We start from the raw sequence: 22,722 nt of genomic DNA on the forward strand, positions 1-22,722 counted from the left end.
TTTTTTACATTACTATTTGATGAGACTCTTAATCTGACAAATGAAAAGAAGCAACTAGATATTTATGTGAGGTACTGGCATCACGAAAATAAAGTCAGAACTCAGTACCTTACTTCTGCATTTATAGGGCAGGCAACAAGTGAAATTATTTTATCCAAATTTTATGAATGTGTTGAAAAACTAGACTTGTCAAAACTCTTACAAATATCGATGGATGGTCCTGCAGTAAACTGGAAATTTTATGATTTATTGCAACAGGACTTGACAAAGGAATATAACATTCAATGCTTGACATTAGGGACATGCGGTTTACACATTCTTAACAATGCTTTCAAGCATAGGATGTCATCCACTGGCTGGGACATTCCATCATTCTTATCCTCCTTATATTGGATTTTTAAAGATTCTCCTGCAAGACGTGAAGATTTTTTAAGTATATCTGGCTTAAAAAAGCTAGCCAATAGTTCAACTGACTACTCATCTAGACAATTTAATTAACCACTTCACCATCCTATAGAACTCACAGATATTTGCTACTTTTTTCCCTCTAAAATTATAACCTTTTGCCTCTGAAACTGGTCTTAGTTTATGATAGAAATATTTCTTCCTCCTTTCACCAGATGTCTAGACCTATTTAGAAGTTCGGGCCAAATCAATTTGAACTGCCTATTCGTCACATTCAAGAATGATGAATAGCGTTCACTCTATCTGGGCAATAAACTCTTTTGTGTTTGTTCCCTAGTCTGTTATCTGAAAACTAACAAATATTATTCCCAAAAGGCATGCTTTAAAATGAACAGTAGTTTCCATTGCAATGCCAGCTGAAAGGAGGACGGAATTGCATTGGTATCTCCCACCTTTTCAAGTGAACTATGCTTCACATGTTCCTGGTACAAGTCTGGTTTGAGGAAAGCGAACCAATCTTCTCTTTCAATTTTCGCCACATTTGGAGGGGGGGGGTGTTGGAAAACACAATTCGACAAATCTCTCTCTGACGTAATGATCCAGGTCATATTCAAGCCCGACGAGGGTGTCTCGTTGCTGACGTCTGATAACTACAAATTGTCGAGTTTGTCTTGGGAAAAACAGTGAAGTGGTTAAGCAAGTCTGTGCATTGACGCAAAACAGGAGTGACAACAATTTGAGAGCACTTTTACTGGAGCAATGCAAGATATGATGTGCAAAAGTGGTGCCAGACTTGCGATGCCTGTGCAGGTTGGAAAAAACCGAAGAAATGCAACAAAGTGAAGCTGCAACATTACAGTGTAGGAGCACCTTTTGAACACATTATCTTTCACATCCTAGGACCTCTGCTAGGAACTGATGATAGCAACAAAAGTAGCCTCATTGTGATTGATTATTTACTTATGAAGTAGCCTGAAGCTTATCCTACTCCTGATCAAGAGGCTTTCAGGGTAGCAGAGGTAATGATACAGCATTGGATTTCCAGGTTTCAGAGTGCCTCTTCAATCACCTTCTAATCAAGAAAGAAATTTTGTGTCGGCTGCAACTGATGAACACTGCAAGCTACTTGACATCAACAAAACCCAAACGACACCTTTACATCCCCAGTCCGACGGTATGGTAGAGAGGTTTAATCAAACCATCCTTAATAGCCTCTTGTTGGTGGTTTCCAGAAACCAACAGGGCTGGGACAACAAGTTACCTCTGTTCTTACTGGCTTATTCCCGTGCTTTCCACGAGACTACCAGCTATTCCCCATCCCAAATGATCTTTGGTCATGAACTTCATCTGCCTTGTGATCTCTTGTTTGGTTGCCCTTCAGATGCACCTTCATAACCTGAGGAGTACATCCAAGACCTCCAGGCATGGTTTGAAGTGGTGCATAATTTTACACAAGAGTGAGTCAACTTGAGGATGGAGAAGAAGACCCAGTACAACACAAGAGCTACTAAAGATCGATTCAACGAAGCTGACAAGATGGGGTTGTGGAATCCATTTTATGGAGAGGACTCTCTTCTAAACTACGGTTATCTTGGGATTCAGTTTACACAGTCTTAAACCGGCTAAACCAGAGGTGGGGAGCTCTTTTACCATCAGAGGCCATATTTTAATTAGGCACTGATAAGGGAAGCCGCATAAGTTGATATATGAAATGCAACTTTGGTGAAGTTATTATAATTTTTGTATAGTTTTATCACTTTAGTATTAAAATAATGAAAAAAAGCATGAAATCATTTATTAAAATGAAAATGTACAATATAAAATATTTTTGTATTTACATAAGGCTAATGACTTATTATAATGATAATCTTTAATAATTTTTAATAAACAACTACATATATTTAATTACTGTTTCAAATAAAAATAATAAAGTAGAAGTATTTTTCAATAAATTTATGCACTATAATTAAAAATAGTAGAAAATTAATTATATTAAGTCATGAAAAACCAGCGTCAGTATGTAAAATAATGTTAAAATCCAATGGAAAATTTAATTTAGTGGGATATTTGCATTTGTTTCTAGCCTGAAAGTAACTGAATATTTGGAACAAGCTTCGTAATGCACAGCCTTAGTAGATCCTCTAAATGAGAATCTGTAATTTGCATTCTTAAAATAGTTCCAATTTTTGTCATGAGAAATGCTGACTCGCAGTAGTAAGTACTTCCAAAGCAGGAGAGTAAACGGCATACATGCTCTTGTAGACATGGGTATTCAGCAGCATTTTCCCAGATATCTATGGGGATTCTCTTTAGCATCAAAAAGAGATTTCAGGATACTCTCTTCCAGCAATTCAAATAAATCCATTTGTAGTTATGTAGGAGCTTTGGATATATTTACTAAATGTGGTTCAAATGCCAGTTTCATAGCAGAAGTGTACTCTGTAAAATCTGAAAATCTTTCAGTAAATTCATCTGTTTAAAAAATCCAAGACACCTACATATTCATTGAATGTTTTATTTTGACATTTTTGCTCATTCAACATTTCTGGTAACCCTGGGAAGTGTGCTGCAGATATATCAGACTAAGAGAGCAATGTTTAGTAAAACATTTAATTTTTTTGAAATGCTTGGATCTTTTGCAACATTTCATAAATATGCTTCATTTTACCTTGCAGGCAAATATTTAAACTGTTTTGTTTAGTCATAATATCAGATAAAAATGCAGTGTTTCTGCAAAATTCTTCATCTGATAGATCACTTAATTTTTCTTCTTTTTGATAAAAGTTTAAAATTTGTCACTGTAAAGTTAAAATTTTTATGAAAACCTGTCCTGTTGATAGCCAGCGAACCTTACAGTAGTACGGTACATCAATACTGTATGTTTCCTAGTGTAAATTTTAGCATATGCCAAAATTTACTATGACATATTGCTTTTACATGAATATATTAGGGGGCCAGGAAGTAATATCATTTTTGCACATGTCAATATTTGATTGTTCATTTATTAGCTCATTGTGTATCTCAAAGGTGTGGCAAAGTCATTTTAATGTTGTTGTGACATGCTCACTTCTAAATCATTCAATAATAAACTTTTTTTTTTTTTTAATTTGAAATAGCCAGCTAAATACCAGAAGAGCATATCTGGCATTGTATGCATTTTGAGTTTTGCAAGGGTACTAATGCAACAGTTGCAACCAAAAGCATTTGTGATGTTTATCAACATGCATTAGATATTCGTAAATGTCAAAGATGGTTTTCCAAGTTCAAATCCGGTAATTTTGATGTCTCTGACTTCTTTTGATCAGGAAGATCAACAACATTAGACAACCACATGCTAAGGGCAGAAGTAGAAGCAAATTCATGTCAAACAATCGAGGAACTGTTAAACACCTTTACCCAACCTTGGTTGACCATCCAAGAACATTTAAAGCAGATTGGAAAAATAAGCAGAGCAGGTGTTTGGGTTCCCATAATCTGTCCAAAGAGAACAAAGCCAACTGATGCATCACATGCAACGGCACCATACAGAACCGTTTTTTGATCGTTTGATTACTGGAGATGAAAAATGGGTCCTATATGATAATCCAAAATGCAAAAGGCAGTGGCTCTCTCCAAATGAGTGGGTGTACATCCCAAAAAGGCGCATCTGTGTTTTTGGTGGAGTATTTACAGAATTGTTCATTTTGAATTGCTGAAACCTAGACAAGCTGTTGATTGCAGATTTTTATTGTGAACAACTGGATCGAGTGAACCAATCTTTAATGAAAAAATATCCACCAGTGTCAACAGAAAAGAAGTAATTCTGGAACACAACAATGCAAGACAAACACTGGAAATAATTAATGAATTTGGGTGGGAGGTACTGCCTTACCCACCATACTCACCCAATATCGCACCCTTGGATTTCCATTTATTCTGATCCCTACATTTTCTTAGTGACAAAAAATTTGAAAATATGAATGATGTCCAAAATGCCATCTCGAGATATTTTACTCAAAAAGCAATTGATTTTTTATTGGTCCAGGATTGAAAATCTGCACACTAGATGGCAAAAGGTTGATGATGAGAGTGATTATATTATTGATTAGCAGCTTCGCTGCTAGCCTTCGTCTGGCTTTTAAATGTACTGGAAAAATGGCTGAAGGGAACACCAAACGTTAATTTAAAAACTGCATAGAATTTTACACTGCAGAACAACTTCATAAAAAAAAGTTATTACGTATAACAAAATTACAATGAAATAAGTAATATCCCTTAATACAAATATTAATTATCCTAATAAATAAATTAACCAACTTCCCTTTGCAAAATCTTAAGAACTCAAATGGTATAAAGGAGGTTAAGAACTTTGTTTCCTAAAAAAAATAACTCAAAAATTTTCAATATCTTAAAAATAGTGAAATGAGCAATAAATAACATAAAAGAATACAAAAAACAAAAAATTCTGAAATGAAAAGTATAATTAATGATATTTTATCTTATATTTTCAAGAGAAAAAAAATTAAGTGCTACTTTGGTAGATGATTGCACAGATTTTTGGCGATTTACATTGGCGCAATTGTTGGCGTAGTTTTTACAATCATCAGCCATCTTGAAAAATGCTATATGCGTAAAATACGTAAAATTACGTATTTTACGCATTTTACGCATATAGTAAAGTATTAAAAACTTTAAAAAAATTAATATCGTTAAAAATAATGGATTAATTTTTTGTTGAAAACGTTGTTTTTTAAGATGACTGGCAAATGTAAATAAATACATTTACTAAGAGTATAAAATGCTGAAGTAAGGTTAAATTATTACTTTCATATAACAGAATAAAAACACTGCTGTAAAAACATTGCGCCAATATTTAATTGGATTAAAATAGTACTTAAATTGAATATCGAATTAAAAATATCATACCAACATTTAAAAGAATTAAAATGTTACTTAAATACTTTAAAATAAGTTTTATAGTATTTAATTATTTAACATTAAAACATACGTGGAAATAAATATCTCAGGAATTTTGGAAAATATTGTATTAATTTTTTAATAAAAGTTAAAGTATACAATTATAAAATAAAAGAAAATTATGTACTTACATTTTTTTAAAGTATTTTACCTGTCGTATATTGATAAGTATCACAAAAAAATAAAAAAATAATAATAAAATAAAAAAAAAAAGGTCTTCTAACGGTCTTCATCTGTGATCCACATCTCTCGCACTTCATTGAAGAAGCAATTAGCGAGGTTTTCTCCAAAAATTTAAAATAAATTTACTCTGACGCTATTAACAATTTATAAATAAATCTTTGATTAGGAAAGCCAGGTTGGCCAAAATAAGGTCTCAAAGGGCAATTTTTTTTATTCCGATACCAATAATTCTTGGTAATTACCAATAACAACATTCATTTTCGAAACGGACATATGCATTCCATTTGGAATCTCAGGAATTCGAAGAGATGAATAATAAAATTTTAAAATGGCGCGGTAATGCACAAATATTCAGTAACCAATCAGGGAGCTGATTACATCACGCATAGAATTAAAATTATTTAAATAATCATTCATAAAAAAATCGTTTTTAAAACAAATGCAAAATTAAATTGTATTTTAATATTTAACAGCCATAAATAATGTTTAAAACATTAGATTAAATTTATAGATATTAATAAAACCAATTACTTTTTAAGTAAGGTGACGTCATTGAGTACATCATCCACAATATAAAATTATATAAAATATTATAAAAAACAAAAGTTTTTATTTCAAATAAAAATGCAAAATTAAATTGATTTTTAATATTTAGAAGCCATAAATAATATTTAAAACACAGAATTTATGCATAATAAAACGCATTATTTTTTAAATAAAATGACAACAAAGTATCGGTTACCATAAATAACTTATCCAGCAATGGGTTTACCATAAGTCATATTACTCACCAAAAGAAAAATCGCCAAAATCTGTGCAACCGTCTACCAAAGTAGCACCAAAAAGTACAATGAAATAAGCTATATCCCTTAATACAAATATTAATTACCCTAATAAAAAAATTAACCAACTTTCCGTTGAAGAAAAAAAATCATGCAAAACATTTCAATATCTTACAAACAGTGAAATAAGCAAAAAATAACATGAAAGCAACTCAAAAAACAAAATATTCCGCGCACAATTTTACTCTGCAGAACAATTTTTTAAAAAATATCAATAAAAATGTATTATATGTATAAAAAAATGACAATGAAATATGCCAAACTCTTAAAAACAGTGACATAAGAAATACGATGAAAAATTGTTACCAAACCCATATTTCTAAAAGAATGAAACTATTCAAAATGATGCGATTTCATCAAAAATCTATCAGCAACAATAAGAAAGAAAAATTGTTGCCAAAATCATATTTTTAAAGATGTGAGATGTAAGAAGTGTACTCGGAAGCTTCATTTAAAAAATTTTTTAAAAATACAAAATATTATCATTTTTCCAAAATTCTTTTTGTAAAAGCAGTCGCAAGAATGAAAGTTTAACGTGTCCAAAAATCAAAGAAAAATAAACTGTACATTTTTAAACCTAAACTTTTTTAGAAAAAATCCCGTTGAAAAGGTGTTAAGCTCCCTTTGTTAAATAAATTCGTATTTAATCGATTTATTGAGACACAAAATTTATTTTAAGTTCGTAAAATAGCTAAGTGCCTACATTTCATGACGATGTGAAAATGGATTGTGTAGAGTAAAATCTCGCTTTGCTATAGCCCATTATATCTCAAAATGACGCGATTTCGTCACAAAACATAAAATAAAAAAATTCGAATTCGAATTTAAAATAAAATCGCTTCGAGGTGCACTGGCTCTCTCCTAGATGCACCTATGTACGAAATTTCGTAGCCGTGGGTCTATTAGCTTACACGCAATGCGAACGAAAGACACACACACACAGACTCTTTGTTTTATTATATGTAGAGATTAAAAGTAAAAACTTGTTAAAAATTTATTCATTTGAATTCAATGTAAGAAAGTGACATTACTTTCTGGTCCCCCTAATACTTGACAATCGAAATAGTTCCATCCAGAGTGCCTTGAAAAATGGTTATTTTTGCACAAAGAGTTTGCTGATGCAAAATGCTCACTTTATTTAATTCTATTAATTTTCAAATTGTCATAATCTGTATAATTAAATATTAATTTATACAAGAGCTAGAGGCTGCACATGCTCCATTTCTGGGCTAAACATTGTCACACTTCAGATCCGTAAGTTACCGAATGCCAAGCCTAAAGTTGTTCATTATGATAGGCTATGCCCTTTCTATGGCTATAGTACATAGTCTCCATAGTGTTTATAATGTAAATAGTATGTTAAGACTATGGTCCTATTTTTTTTCTAAATTTGTAAATTTGTACACTCATTTATTGATTTAGTATTTGTTTTGTTATTTACTGAATTTATTCAAGTATTGCATTGATTTGCATTAGTTGTAAGTATGGTTTCCTGTCTAGGGATTGTACTGCTCAGGATGTGCAGTCCTTGGGGGGGGGATGTTATGAATTTCGTACATAGCTAAATGATTTTAGTGCAGTTCTATGTAATGTAACATGAAAAATCAAGAGACAAGCTATGCCAGAAAAATAAGAATACAGAAAAGTCTGTTTAATATTCAGTAAATGTGTATCTTTGTAATTTGGCGAGAAATTGACAAATTTCGCCAAAATTGGCGACCATTTGGTGACATTTTGGTTCGGTTCCTGTATCACTGTATTAGGTATTGCTATTGAATAAATGTAATTGATCACTATGTTAACTGTAACCATAATTATATCCTCATACTGCCTTCCAATAATTTCGAGAAGCAGAAAGTACTAGAAATCCCTCAGTGGCTATGTGAAAACTGTGAGGCCAGTGAAATTACATGCCCTCAGTTGTTGTTGTTAGCTTAGTGTGAGTTCTGAGTACTATCTCCAATTTAGCTTTGCTGTGCTTTAGCTGGGCTTTGCATTGTTTTGTGTATAATGTTCACAGTAGTTTGAAGTGTCGGTGAGTTACTACTGGTTGTACTCTGATATTGTTAAGAGGTGTAGGGCTATTTTTGTGGAAAGTTCCAGATTTCTGAAGTGTTTCTTTTGATAAAAATAATTTTATCAACCTTTCATGCGAGCTGTGTGCATTCAATCTATTACGAACTTATGCACACACAACAATATGTATATGCAGTACAAAGTCCGAAATCCAGACTGGTCAGGGCTTCGGCTATTCCGGATTTGGGATTTTTCCATATAATAGATCATCAATTTAAATCTGATAAGATGGCATGCAGAAATTATACAATTAAAAATATGAAACTGTAATTTATGAAATAAAGAGCAATTATGATCTAAAGGGTATCAAAATTTACAAAAGAAAGCTTAATATTTATTTGTTTACTTTATTAAATATTTCTTTCAATGCAAGTTGTTTAAGATGCTTCCACAAAAAATTCAAAAATTTCCCTTTTCTTTTTTCTTGTGTCATATACAGACTTTCTAGTGCCATACTCCTCGCATAATTTTGAGACAGATATGCCTTTATCCATTTTCTGCAGCAATTCCATTTTTTTTTGTTTAATGGACATTGGAACATGGTTTCACTTTGTAGATCCTTTGGCAACTCCAGAATTGGAAACTTTTTTCAACATAATCGGAAGTTAAAGCTTAGTTTTTATAAAATTGCAGTAATAATAATAGTCTGCAAAAAATAATAAGCTGAATCAAATTAGAAGACCAGGGAGCAGCACAGTCTGCTACATTAATTGAAATGCCTTAGAATCAGTAAAGATAATTTTAGCCTAACTTAGTAGCGTCCATTATGCATTATTGGCTGTGTATCGCAAGATTGGTGACAGAAACCAAGCTGTTTCGCTAAATTTTACCTTGCTGCTATTGCGTACTGAATTAAGCCTGAATTGTATTAGTTTAGTTATTTACTATACTTACGTTTATTTCTTGTACATGCTTCAAACTAATCCGAGTCCTGAATAAATAAACTCCAACATATACTTAAGCCTAAATCTAGGGCCGGTGCTCGGTACCACATTGTGCAGTCTCTACGGCTCCTAAATTCTGCTACAAAGCACTTTCCTAAATTCTAAATTTTCACTGAGCCTAAACTTTGAATCCCAGTGCTTTCCCTAAATCATAAATACTTCTCATCCCTTAATTTTGCCGCTCGGTGCTTCCCAAAATTTCAAAAATTTCATCTTCCCTAAATTCTGCCGTCCGATGACGACATATTCTGCCGCCGCTTCTGGGTTTATGGTGAATAAGATATCAATTATTCTTAATTAAAGTAGCACTAAATGTTATCTTTTGGCCTATGAGTTTCATTAACAAAATCTATTTTTAGCATATGAAAAGAAATTTTTGTTCAATTTTTCCTTGGCAACATTGCTTAGAGCATTTAAAAGTCTATAATCATTGCCAAGCGTAATGTTAGCATAAAAGGTTGGCATACTCTTGTTATTCAATTACTAATACAGTCAAAAGTCGTTAATTCGGACACCCATAATCCGGACCTCAAAGCTAAAAACTTTCTGCGTATGCGCCGCGTTGGCACAAAGGTGTTTTACGCGTGCGCGTAAGACCTTGACTACTGTGCATATGCGTGTGCGTAAGTGCAGAATACGTTTTCGCCTGCGCGTTTAATGTATAACGGACGGTGTAAGCTAAAATTATTTATAACGGATTATAATAATAATTATAACGGACGGTGTAAGCTAAATCTATTTCAGTTAATGTTAATGATTGCGTTGTTCCTTAATCTTCGAATTGGATCCCGCTTATTATTTTTTGCAGACTGTAAGAGCAATTTTATAAAAGTAAACTTGAACTTTCGATTATGTCAAAAAGAATTTCCGATGCTGGAACTTAAAGGATCTACAAAACGAAAGTATCTTTTGATGTCCAACAAACAAAAAGTGAAATTGCTGCAAAAAATGGATAAAGGCATGAAGAATGTGACAGAGTGGTTAGTGAAAACGAAAAAATTTCGATTGACAAGTTAGTCGGTATTCTTGGCACAGCAATTAACGGGACTTGAACAGCGGGACTTTGTAACTGAACAAGAAATTATGTCTGTTTATAGAATTAAAGAGAAAGTATTATCACATAAAATAAAGCAACTTAAACAACTTACATTGAAAGAAATGTTTAATAAAGCAAACAAATAAATATTAAGCTTTTTTTTTTTTGTAAATTTTTATACCCTTTAGATCATAATTGTTCTTTATTTCATAAATTACGGTTTCATATTTTTAATTTTAGAATTTCTGCATGCCATCTTACGAGATTTAAACCGATGATCTATAATCCGGAATCGCCGAAGTCCCGACGAATCCGGATTAACGACTTTTGACTGTAAAAAAAAAGTTTAAATATCACCCCATGAGTTATTACTGAAGCTGTCATATATTGATAAACATGCGGTGATGAAAGCAAAATATAATAAATAATGACTCACCAGGTCGACGTCAGGGATATAAAATAGGTGAATGTTTCGGTTTGAGATGTATGCCAAGTAGATACTCAGCTATGGAGCCAAATGATTTATCTCACAAATTTATGCTTACATGATTGTTTTTCCATAACGAGGTATTTTATTTAGAGCCTAAGTAAAATTAAGAATCTCCATACGTTTTATTAAAGAAGAAAAAATCAAATGCACATGCATAAAGCATTAATAAAAGAAAAATGTTTGTGGCTTTGAGGTCCGGATTTTAGATCATTCCAGATAATAGACGTCCGGATTTCAGACTTTGTACTGTATATGTTTTTATACCAGGGGTGTTTGTGCTCCGGGAAACCCCGGAATTCCGTGGATTTTGAACTTCGATACCCGGAAATTCCGGGGATCGTCATTCAAAAGGAAGTAGGAATAATAATGAATTATTTATTTTGATCTGGGTAATTTTGTTTGCTTTGAAAGCAGAAAATGCAAGGTCAGTGTGTGTGGTGAAAACTTTTTCTTTCTTTCTCCAAAGGCGTGATAATGCGTGAAAAGGGGGAAAAAATTCTTTTTTGTTCTTTCCTTATTGCGAGTTATGACTCATTCCCCCCGGTTCTCGGACATTCTCTTCTGGATTCTTTTCGGCAAGTAGGCGCGGGAGAAAAAAAAGGGAGAGACTTCGACCAGATGTGCAATCACGTGACTCTGGGTTCAAAGGTCTTATCTCTCCTGGCGTGGCGCCAATAAGTAGAGAAGGGAGATTTTTTGCCATATTAGCTATTTGTCATTGATCGCTTTTCAACTTTTTTTTCTCTGCTGTGTAAAATTTTCGTTTCATTTATTGATGCACGTGTAAATTTTTTGTTTCGTTTATTGAAATATTTTTTTTATTTATGTACGCAAGAGAATTTCACTATGAAATTTCTCGATATAAATAGTGATATTATACAATTAGAAGAAGGTGTCTGGAATGCATTTAGGTGGAATTTTATTGAGCGGAGAGATGGTAATGGGGATACCATCGGCACATGGTGCAAGAAAATAAATGTTGCTGGACAAGCATATTGTGTTTTTTGTAACTCACTGCTGAAGTATGGTGGGGAAGGATTCGAGGCTTTCACAAATCATTCTAAAACTGTGACGCACATAAAATATTCAAAGTGCATTAGACATTCAATGACTTTAAGTAATTATGCTAATTCAAAAAATACTGATGACTTACTGGAGACTGATGCTCGGCCATTGGATAAAGTGTCAAGAAAAGCACGCCAAGAGGTATTAATAACTTCGTTTATCACCGAGAATTCTCTTTCTTTCAATGTAGCTCCCAATTTAATTGAACTCTGCAAACAGTTGAGCCGCGATCAGACAGCACTAAACTCGTTGGAAATGTCCAGGACTACTGCATGTTATAAGATGAAATATGGGCTTGCAAAAACTATTAAGGAAAATATCATTAAAACTTTAAAGGAGACTCCATTTTCCCTAAATTTGGATGAAAGTACTAGCAATGCTCAAGAAAGTATACTGGCAATATTGGTACAGTTTTAATGCAACAATCAAAATGAAGTTGTAGTTCATCATTTTGCATCTCTAAAGATGGAATCTTGCAATTCAGAAGCTGTTTTTAAAGCAGTTGTTAATACTATTGAAGATAATAATATTCCATGGGCAAATTTAATTAGTGTATTAATGGACTCATGTAACACCATGCGTGGAAAAAAAAAAGGGTGTTGAAACCAGACTACGATCAAACAAAGCACCCCACTTATTAGATATTGATGGTGACACATGTCACACAGCTAATAACTGTGCAAAAAAATTTGCTTCATGTTTTGATAGATACTTAGAAGATTTGTTTGATGACATCTATTTTGATATGAAAAGCTGCAGTAAAAGAGAAAATTTTTTCAAAATCTGTGAATCCCTTGCCATTAAAAAACTTAAGCCCTTGAAGAGACCAGACCATAGGTGGGTGTACATTTTATGTATTTTAGAAAGAATCAAAGATTTGTGGGATGCTCTTATTGCATTTTATTTTCACTACTTGGATAAAACTGATAAAGGGGATTATTTTTCTTATGTTGAAACTGTATACAATAAAAGAAATATTTCTGCAGCTCAGAAAAAAATTGTTGAAGGGGTGTATTCTTGCTTGCATTCCCAACAACTCACAAAGGATGCTTTAGCTCGGAAAAAAAGAATACTAAATGGGTTATTTGTTATGCAAAACAAAACTTTATTGCATATGGCATTATATTCAGCAGTATTACCAGAGTTCAACACATATATTAAATTTTTTGAAACAAAAAAACCAATGCTTCATTTAATACATTCCAGTATTTATAAATTGATGGCAAAATTTTTCTTTTTTTATGAAGCCAGAAAATATAGAGTGCACATCTTATAATGATTTATTAAAGGTTGATGTCACAAATCCAGAATTCCATCTGCCTAGCAAAGTAATATTTACTGGTGCAGAAGCTTCCACTCTCCTGAAGAAATTATCAAAAAATCATCCAATATCAAAAGAATTCCAAATTTCTCTGATAAAAGCTTATACTAATACAGCACAGCATATGAAACAGAAATTACCCCTTAAAAATTCATATCTAATTAGTTTTACAGCATTAGATCCAGAGCTAAGAGGTAAAACCAGTACAATATTAGCTTTTGAAAAATTATCATCTTTTATGTCCCATATTTTTAGTGATAATGAAAAGTCAAAAGTAGAAGCTGAAATAAGTTATATCAGAGTGATATTGATATCACCAAAGAAATGCTCTACACATCTGATGAAAGTGGAAATCAAGTCAAGTGCACAATTGATAAATATTGGTCTAAAGTTTTTAATTTAAAAGATGATTTCACAAATGATTATAAGTATCCTACATTGGCTAAATTGGTCAAAGCCTGCCTTAGCTGCTTCCATGGCCCATTAGTGGAAAGTGCATTCAACTTAATGGATACACTTGTCACTGACTATAGAACCTCTCTTATTATTGATTCCCTAGATGCAGTGCAGACTATTAAATATGATTTAATGGCTTCTAAAGAAACCTCATGTGAAAAATATGGCTAAAAAAATCCAATGACTGATCCAATTCACAAAGATCTCTTACTGAATATGAACAGAAGTTGGAAAACATATCAAGAGGACTTAAAAACATGTATTTCAGATGAGTCACCTATAAAAGTCTCTGAAAAACCTTCTACATTAGCAGAAAAGCAAACTGCTTCTACCTCTGCATGTGCAGTTCTCGAGGAAATTTCTTCAACTGTAAATGAGGAAAATAAAAGTCAATCTTCTTGCAATTATGAAGTTCACCACAAAAGAAAGACAAGCCCACAAACATCAGAAAATAAAAAAAAGCAGCAGAAATTAGATAATTTTTTTAAAAGAATTAATTCAGGTAATTTAAAATATTTACATAAAATGTAGTAGTTTATATGTTTGAAAATTTATGGTTATTAATTTTGCAAAAAAGTAATTCATTGAAGTTTTATAATTAGGTCATTCAATACTTCATAATTATAATTTTTTATTTCTCTTCCCCCCCCTTTCTCGAAACTCCAAAATGTCGGTAGTAAGTCCGTAAAAGTTCCAGGGGATTTTTTGGGTCCCACAAGCACCCCTGTTATACACACATACTTACATACATACCTGCTTATTTGCACACTTACTTACATATATAAATACATACATGCTTTCATACAAACACACAGCTCTGAATCCAGTCCTGATAACAGAAAAGTACCAATTATCCTTATAACTAGAATTTTTTTACAAGTAAAATACCTGTCAAAATGTTGGCAAGTGCCCAATGAAAAAGTGCTAAAATAACAATTCAGTACATGTATTACTTGTAAAAGGTATGTAAATTAAATTTTATACCTAGAGTTAAGCTTTGTTTCTTGATTATAAATGATAGGTAATAATTCTTTCAAGGAGACTGGTTCTTGTCTTTTACGAAACAAGCACATCCAATTTTTATTTTTTTGAGCAATCTTACTGATTTTACATATTATTAAAATTTTTAGTGATGTATTAAGTTTTATTGTTCGTGTTCTTCTTTTTACACTCTACAGCCGCTTTCCAGCTAAGACCATCTCAGTTAACTTTCACCATCTTGACCCATCCAATGCTATAATCCTCCACCTATTGACACTAATGTTCATTAACCACATTGCTTAGCCTACCTATTATATTATAATATTCAAAATATTTAGTTTGTATATTATGTTATCGGTGATATAAATGTTAGTATTTGGAGTTATATAAATTTAGTAAATTTTGTATGAAAGAGATTTCTTCAAGTAATAAACAAGTGGAAAGTAACTTAAAAAAAAAAAAAAAATACTCTCAAAATCATCCTTTCCTGTTCAAGTCAATTGGAAGAAACTAGTGTACAATTGCTGTAGTTACAATTTAAACGAATGCATAATAATGGTAATGTGTTATCTGTATGATATTAAAGTGGATGTTCTAATTGAATTACCACTTTAAAGAAGGGAGTAAATCTGAAACTATATCTTTGTGAAAAAATGAGAATAAAAAAAAAACTTATTGCCCCCCCCCCAAAAAAAAAATCAGCCTCCTTTTTTTTTTTTTTTTTTTAAGAACATAACATCATAATATACACTTCTTTTTGTATCTCATTACAGTGCAGTGAAATAAAAAAATATATTGTTGCGTGCATACAGGTTCATAATATATTGAATGCACAAATTAGATAATAGGTCGATAAAATTTATTCTTATCAAAAGAAATATATCAGAACCCTGGAATTTTCCTCAGAGATATTCATACAAATGTTCACAATATCATGCAGTATAATCAGTACTTATACTTCAGACTACTAGAAACATTAAAACACAATGCAATGCAAAGTGTATCTAAGGAGAAAGCTAATTCAGATATCTCTGTTCGCATAGAACTAAACAACTCGCAACAACAACTAAGCAACTGGGAGCAAATGCTCTCTCATTGACCTTAAATAGTTTCAACTGACAAGAGATATTTCTAGTACTTTCTGCTTCTCAAGATTTCTGGAAAGCGAAAAGAGTGTAGAATTATGGTTACAGCTGACACAGTGTCAATTACATTTATTCTATTTAAAAACAAATTACTGAGATATCCGTTTACACAGTGTTAAATGCACATACCCTATATTTTTACTTTTCTAGCATAGCTTTCTCTTAAAATTTGTCTCACTCTGCATTGCATAAGAAAATACAACAATTCTATATTTTATAGAATTCATAACAATATATATATGACAATAAAAAAATCTCAATATGACAATAAAAACAAGCGTTACTCTTTTCACATTCAAGACTAGGATACAAATAGTTAAGGCGTATAAATGGGGATGGGTATCTCACTTGAATTTTTGTTCTCAGTTATCTGAAGATTCAGAATTTGTTAACTGTTTTAAAAAAATCATAATAAGTTAGAAACCTCTTGCACTATGGACTTCCTATAACTGTAACATGTGTGATTTCATAAATATATCCCAATCAGAACTTGAAGATTCATGTTCATCAGGAATGTATGGTATAATTTTTTGTTATATATTTCATATTTTATTTTGCTCTTCCTTGCTGATTGAGAGCATTGGGAGCTCCTATCTTCTAATAAGGTTTGCAATAAAATGCTGTGTTAGATCAATCAAATTCAAAAATATTCAAATCTAAAAAAATTAATACCATTTTAAATTCAATAAATGCACCAGATTCTCTAAATTCAAATGTCCAAATTATGCCATATAGACAGAAAATATCTGTTCCTTAATAAATAACTTTTATGATTTAGTTTTCCTGCATGTTAAGTATTTGCTTATGCTGTGTACTTCTGACGTTTTACATGCACTTTTTATTCATGTAGTGGCAAATTTCTTAGCTTGCCTCATTTATTTTATTTTCATAATTATTTCTGAATTATTATCATTATTATTTACAATTATTTTATTATTTTTATGGATTTATGCAATTTTTTTGCCTTGTAGGAATAATCTATATTGATCTTTAGATTATTGAAAACATAATTGCAGAGTTTATTATATTTTGAAACCGAATTCAAAGCTTTATGACTTCACAGTGTTATCTGTAAGTATTTAATTAAGTGATTTTTATATTCATTTCAAAATTTCATTTTGGAGCTTTGTCATAACTTAATTTCTGAAAATCTTCAGAAATACAGTTGAGGTGTAATCTTCAGAAATTATAGCTTTAATACTCATTTACTTTCAGTTTCATTTACTTTTCAGGTGAAGTCCTCTTCAATAAATGAAGAGTAAAAAATGTAATAAATACATACCTTTTTAATCCACAAAATAGTTAAATATGAATCATTGTATCAGTGAAAGTTTCTGAATAGAACCGTTATATGGTAGAAATATATTTATAATAAAGAGAGAAACACACCAAGTAATGTGGATTTGACGAATAAGCGAAATCGAAACTGATCAGCCAGAGCATTTCATAAGTGAAATAAATGCTTATTTTGCTCTTAAAAGAAACAGCATATTTATTTTTACAGTTTTCATTCTTGTTTGCAACATGTTACTTATTTTACATAAAAATATACCAAACTTTTAAGAAATAAAGCTTACGCAACGCTTATCAAGGAACGCTCGAAGTAACGACGTTTTTAGCTTGACTCGTTGTTGCCACATGGAACACCAAATGACATAAAAATAAAACATAAAATTAGGCAAAGCAACAACCGTCTGTTTGACATATTTTAACCAAGATTCTATTGATTTTGAAGGCAACAGGTGCAGGTCCATCATCCTCAGGAGAAAAGAAATTCTGCAACAAGAGAAATTGTTTTTATACCAAAGGCGAAACAGTAAAATGAACAGGGAGGTCCACATAAATAGTAATAGTTCTGTATCTATCCACAGAAATAGTAATGAAACATAAAAAATTATAAGTTAGTAACATTTTTAAAGCATTAGTAAGAACTGGATTGGAATTAAAAGCAAGATAAATGTTTTTGAATGTGGAAAGCTTCAAGGACATCAAATTCATCGCAAGAAGCTTCTTGGATAATTTTTGCAGACCCAAAGTCAAAACTATGATTAAATTTCAAACAATGATTAGCTGTCAAAGACTGTTTATTTCTTCTTTTTGGACATAAGATTTTCATTACTTTATGTAAAACATTAATGCTTTTTTAGTTTGGCCGATATATCTCTAATGTTGGCAAGATATGTTATAAATTCCCCAAGAATTAAAATCAGAAATGGAAAATAAATTTTTTAGGTCATTTGTTTAAAAATTTTTAATTTTTTGTCTATAGCAAGTAATGAATCAGTACTTACTGTAATAAGATAATTATATTTGTATTTGTTTGTAGTAAACTTAATGCAACTATTTGCTTGACATTTCTGATGTTTCAGAAGTCTAAAATTTATGAAAATAATTTCATTTTTTATTTTATGAAAATATTGTGACATTTGTATAGATAATATCATATTCCTTTGTAAATACTAATCCGACTGTTTCAAACTTTTTCTCTAAATTGCAGTTTTAATTTTTACTGAATTATTTTTTCTGGAGTTAAAATTTTTACTGGAGCTTTTACAGGCTCATTCAAAAGTAAACTGGAGCCACCCAACTAGTATAGTGGTTAGCATGACTGACTGCCATGCCGAAGGGCCCCGGGTTCGAATTCCAGAGACGGCATGGATGTTTGTAAATGTATAGTGTCCACATGGGGGCATTTTAAATATGCTGCGAGAAAAAGTCCTCTCAAGAGGTTGATGGTAGGGGAAGAGGGGTGGAAGACACTTGGACCCGCCCTCTCGGGATGCTGTCCATTAAAATTAGGGGTGGAACTGAGCTAAATCACACTTTCACCTGTAAGGTGCTCAAGGCTGTTGCCAACGACAAATGTAAACATGCGCACTTTGCCATGAGGAATTTCGTGAGTTTGGGCTGACAATAGGTCAGACAAGTGAGCATTAGTAACAACAATAATGTTTGAATGATTTTGCTTTATTTACATTTTATATTCTGAATTTTGTAATGCTATGTTTTCTATCCATTTGATGAAAAATATTTTATTTGAATCTTGCGTATAAATGTTTATGTATCAATTTAAATTATTACATTTATGCTATGAGAATTCAAAAGCAGTGAATAGGAAATAGGGTTAAGTTTTTAATATAGATCTAAGTTATAAGTTCACAGTTTTCTACTAAAGTTTAATATTAAATGCTTTGTAATAAACTGTGTAAAGTAATTGACATTGTTTATTATTGTGTGAATTATATGAAATTGCATTTGTTAATTTTATTGTATATTCTTATTTTTTTAAAAAAAATTAGATGCTTTTGCAAAGATTTCCATATCCTGCTTATATACAACCTTCAAGTGCATTTCATGGTGTAGGAGCAGTATCAGTATTCATCGGCTTTGGTTTTTTAATGTTTATTCTTATTCTTATGAATAGAGTTGTGGGAGAAAAAGCAAAAGGCTCAAAAGTAAGTTTTAGAGTTTTTTGTTTTTTTTGTTTGTTTGTTTGTTTGTTCTTGTGTGTGTGTTTTATGCATTACCGTAATCACCTTGTCGCAGCTTAACCAGCGAGTGTGTGCTTTTATATAACAGGGTTCGTAGCGGTCCTTAAGTGCTTATAAGTCCTTATATTTGAAAATAAGATATAAAGGCCCTTATAGGTGCTTACTTTTTCTTTAAAGCCCTTATTTTTTGCTTTTAGTGCTTTTTTTTAAAGGAACGCCCAATTTTTCCCCGTTCCAAAGCCGAAACTAAATAAACAACTTTTCTTCCTAATAAAAAATGGAGTGTCAGATGGTGAATCATACTCCCGGAAATAGCTTTTCCCCCTTTCTCTGCATTAACATAACCTTTGGTGTACGCGGAGAACAGGTGCCCATCGTTCTGTTGGTCAAAGAATTGCGAAAGCAGTAGAAAATTCTGGTACATTCGGCATTCTTTTCCTCCCACCCAAATATTACACACGTTTGAATTTCTATCAAGATCTTAATAATTTGCATTCTTGTTCCACTTGGTCAGTTCATATTCGTGTTTATTATTATCGTTATGCCTATATTATGAGCATATGTATGAATGTTTATAATAACATAGTTGCAGTAACTGCTGAAGTATAGTAAACTTCCAGAAATGGTTGTGTTTTAACACAGATTAGCTTTCTAATTAATAATATTCGGAATGGCTTAAATAAAGGGAAAGTAATCGAATAGTCAAAATAATTTCATTTTTTTTGGCCAATACATTTTACAGTATTTCTCCGCAAAATCTCGAATATTGAAACTGTTACAGTTCGCTGCAAAACAAGCAACGGACATTTTTTTTTTTTTTTTTTGGTGTGTGTGTGTGTGTGTCACTTTCCAATCTGAATTGAATAGGACTAAAAGTTCTGCGGTCTACCAACCCAAGCGAAGAATGATTCTATTCCGGAAATTTAACGCAATCTGTTGAAAATTAGAATGAATAAACACCCCAGATTGGTAAGTCTCTTTCTTTTCCTTTATTTAGTTCTTTATTCTCCCAATACCGGCAGCTGTTGAATCCAATTGCGTAATATCATGTAGGGAAGAATTACGGTGCACGTATTGCGCAATAACGTTTGCGATATTTTGCAGAGGTAATTAATTTTGATGTTCGATTTGTTTAGGAACACTTAAAAGAGTTTTACTGTGCTTGCTAAGCAGAATATTTTTCTGTTCCGTTGGTTTGTTTTTATATGATGCACATATCGAAATGTCAAAAGCGTTAGGGCTACAGTCTATCCACCCCTCCACTCCTCTTTTTCAAGTCACGCTCAATTGTCCGAATATTCGCCAATTTTCAAGTATGCGGATAGTTAAGCTTTTACTGTTAAAGGATGACTGCATGATGCAAATTTCTGTCTTCTGATTTCAGAAATGTTCCTGTGTTTTACTTAAATTACTTGGCTTGCAATATCTGTTAAGGGAAAACTGATATACGATGAAAATTTAGAAAATGTTCAGAATTTAGATTTAAATTAGTTAAATAATAATATGAGTGGAAAAATAAATTGTATTTATTATTAAGTTCCAAGCAAATAGAATAAATATGCCTTATTATTTCTTCTATTTTGAACTGAAATTTCATCATTAAATCTTGTAATATAGTTTAGTTCTGCATAGTTTTTTTTTTTTTTTTTTTCTCTCATAGTAAACTAGTTCTGTAAATTGAACTGTTATTTAAAATTAAAAAAAAAAAGTAATTATTTTCCATGGTTGAGGTAATGCTTATTCTCTCTTAATAAATACTGCATTTCTCATATTTTAAATTACGAGTATAATTTTTGAAGTTATGCAGTTGTGTATAATGTAATTAGACAGGTGCTTATTTTTTTTTCTTAAAATGTGCTTGAAAAGGGCTTATAGGTGCTTATTTTTTTAACTAAAATGTGGCTATGAACCCTGTACATGAGCCCGTGCACTGGGTCCAAAAGACCCAGTTCTTGTTTTTTGAAGAAAATATTGTAAATATTCCAAAAAAATGTTACATCTATGTCAATAATAAATTTTATGATCAAATTTAAAAAATATGCAAGTTGAAATTTTTAATTTCTCCAAATGCTTTTATGAAATAAAAGTTCGGTAAAATCCTAGTATACGGTGAAGCCTTGGCGTGACTTTGAAAATTATCGCCAACACTAAAAATGATCCAAAGAACGTCTATATATATACTATACACACATAGTATATGTATATACACACATAGTATAATATATAGTATATACATAGTATATACTATGTTTAACTGTATATTTTCTTTGAATGAGCGGTTAACTACTCATCATATATGTCCCGCTTTTACTGCTCATCATAAAGTCGCCAAAAGTAGCCAAATCCTGTGTGCACCGGATACTAGGATTAAACCCTGAAAATTTCTTAAAGGAATAGAAAATCTAATTATTTATTAGCATAGGGAAAAAAATTAACTGTATCGATACTCTTTACTCTGTATCAATTCTTATTTTCTTTATTAGTACTATAGGCACAGAGGAAAATGCAACTACAAATGTAAGCAGCACATTGAAGAAAGTGTTTTCATGTGTTCCAAATACCAATATTTTTCACATTTGGCGAAGCAAAGTTTTTTTTTTTTTTTTTTTACTTTTTTGTTGGACAAACACTGCATTTTTTATTTAATTTTCTTTCTTTTTTTTTCTTTTTTTCCCTCTGTGTTTTGTTTCTGATAATTCCCCCCCCCCCCCGAAAAAAAATTATGTTTTTCTCACTCTCGTTTAAAGAATCTGTATCACTATCTGAATCAGAATCATGTGAATTAAAAATTCATGATCACTTCCATCCTCATTTTCTTTAATACGTTCTTTACCAGTTGATACCTCTGATAACTTTTGAAACATTTCTTTTTTGTAAGATAAATAACGTGACATTTTTGCCGCTTTCTATACTATCACAAATCAACGATGTAATAGTAACACAAATAGGCTCACTGGATCTAAAAGACCCGATCGCATCAAAATCAGGACTCTGAATAAAGCCCCAACGGAAAAATTTGGAGAACATAAAGAGGTCGACCTAAGACACGATTACACTGGACCTCAACAACTTGCGTGAAATAGGTGTGCTTTGAGAAAGGTTTATTGAAACATGAGGTTCCTTTGGACCCAGCGCACATGCCCGTGGGTTAAGTTTTTTTTTTTAATAGAAGAAAAAGAATGATGTCTTTCTTATCTGTGCAAAAAATTATTTATTATGTATTACATTTTAATTAGATATTTATCCCCCAAATCATCCAATATACTTATAAACCAAATAGCATTTCTTTTTTTTTTTTTTTTTTTTTTCCTGTTGGAAATTTAATGGTGAT

At 31.7% G+C, this 22,722-nt stretch overlaps 1 protein-coding gene across 3 annotated transcripts in view; it reads left to right on the plus strand.

Moving 5' to 3' along the window:
• The window catches only part of LOC118201272 (phospholipid-transporting ATPase ABCA3-like), a 157,157-nt gene that overhangs the window by 26,831 nt on the left and 107,604 nt on the right, over positions 1-22,722 (plus strand). For all 3 annotated transcript variants that reach the window (XM_085813160.1, XM_085813158.1, XM_085813159.1), the window contains one exon: positions 19,200-19,355. In XM_085813160.1, coding sequence (XP_085669286.1) covers positions 19,200-19,355 — 156 coding nt within the window. The remainder of the gene's footprint in view (positions 1-19,199; positions 19,356-22,722) is intronic.

The sequence above is a fragment of the Stegodyphus dumicola genome, chromosome 3 (assembly GCF_044657685.1).
Source record: "Stegodyphus dumicola isolate Sdum_Otavi_A_Nest chromosome 3, ASM4465768v1".
In the NCBI taxonomy this organism is placed as follows: domain Eukaryota; kingdom Metazoa; phylum Arthropoda; class Arachnida; order Araneae; family Eresidae; genus Stegodyphus; species Stegodyphus dumicola.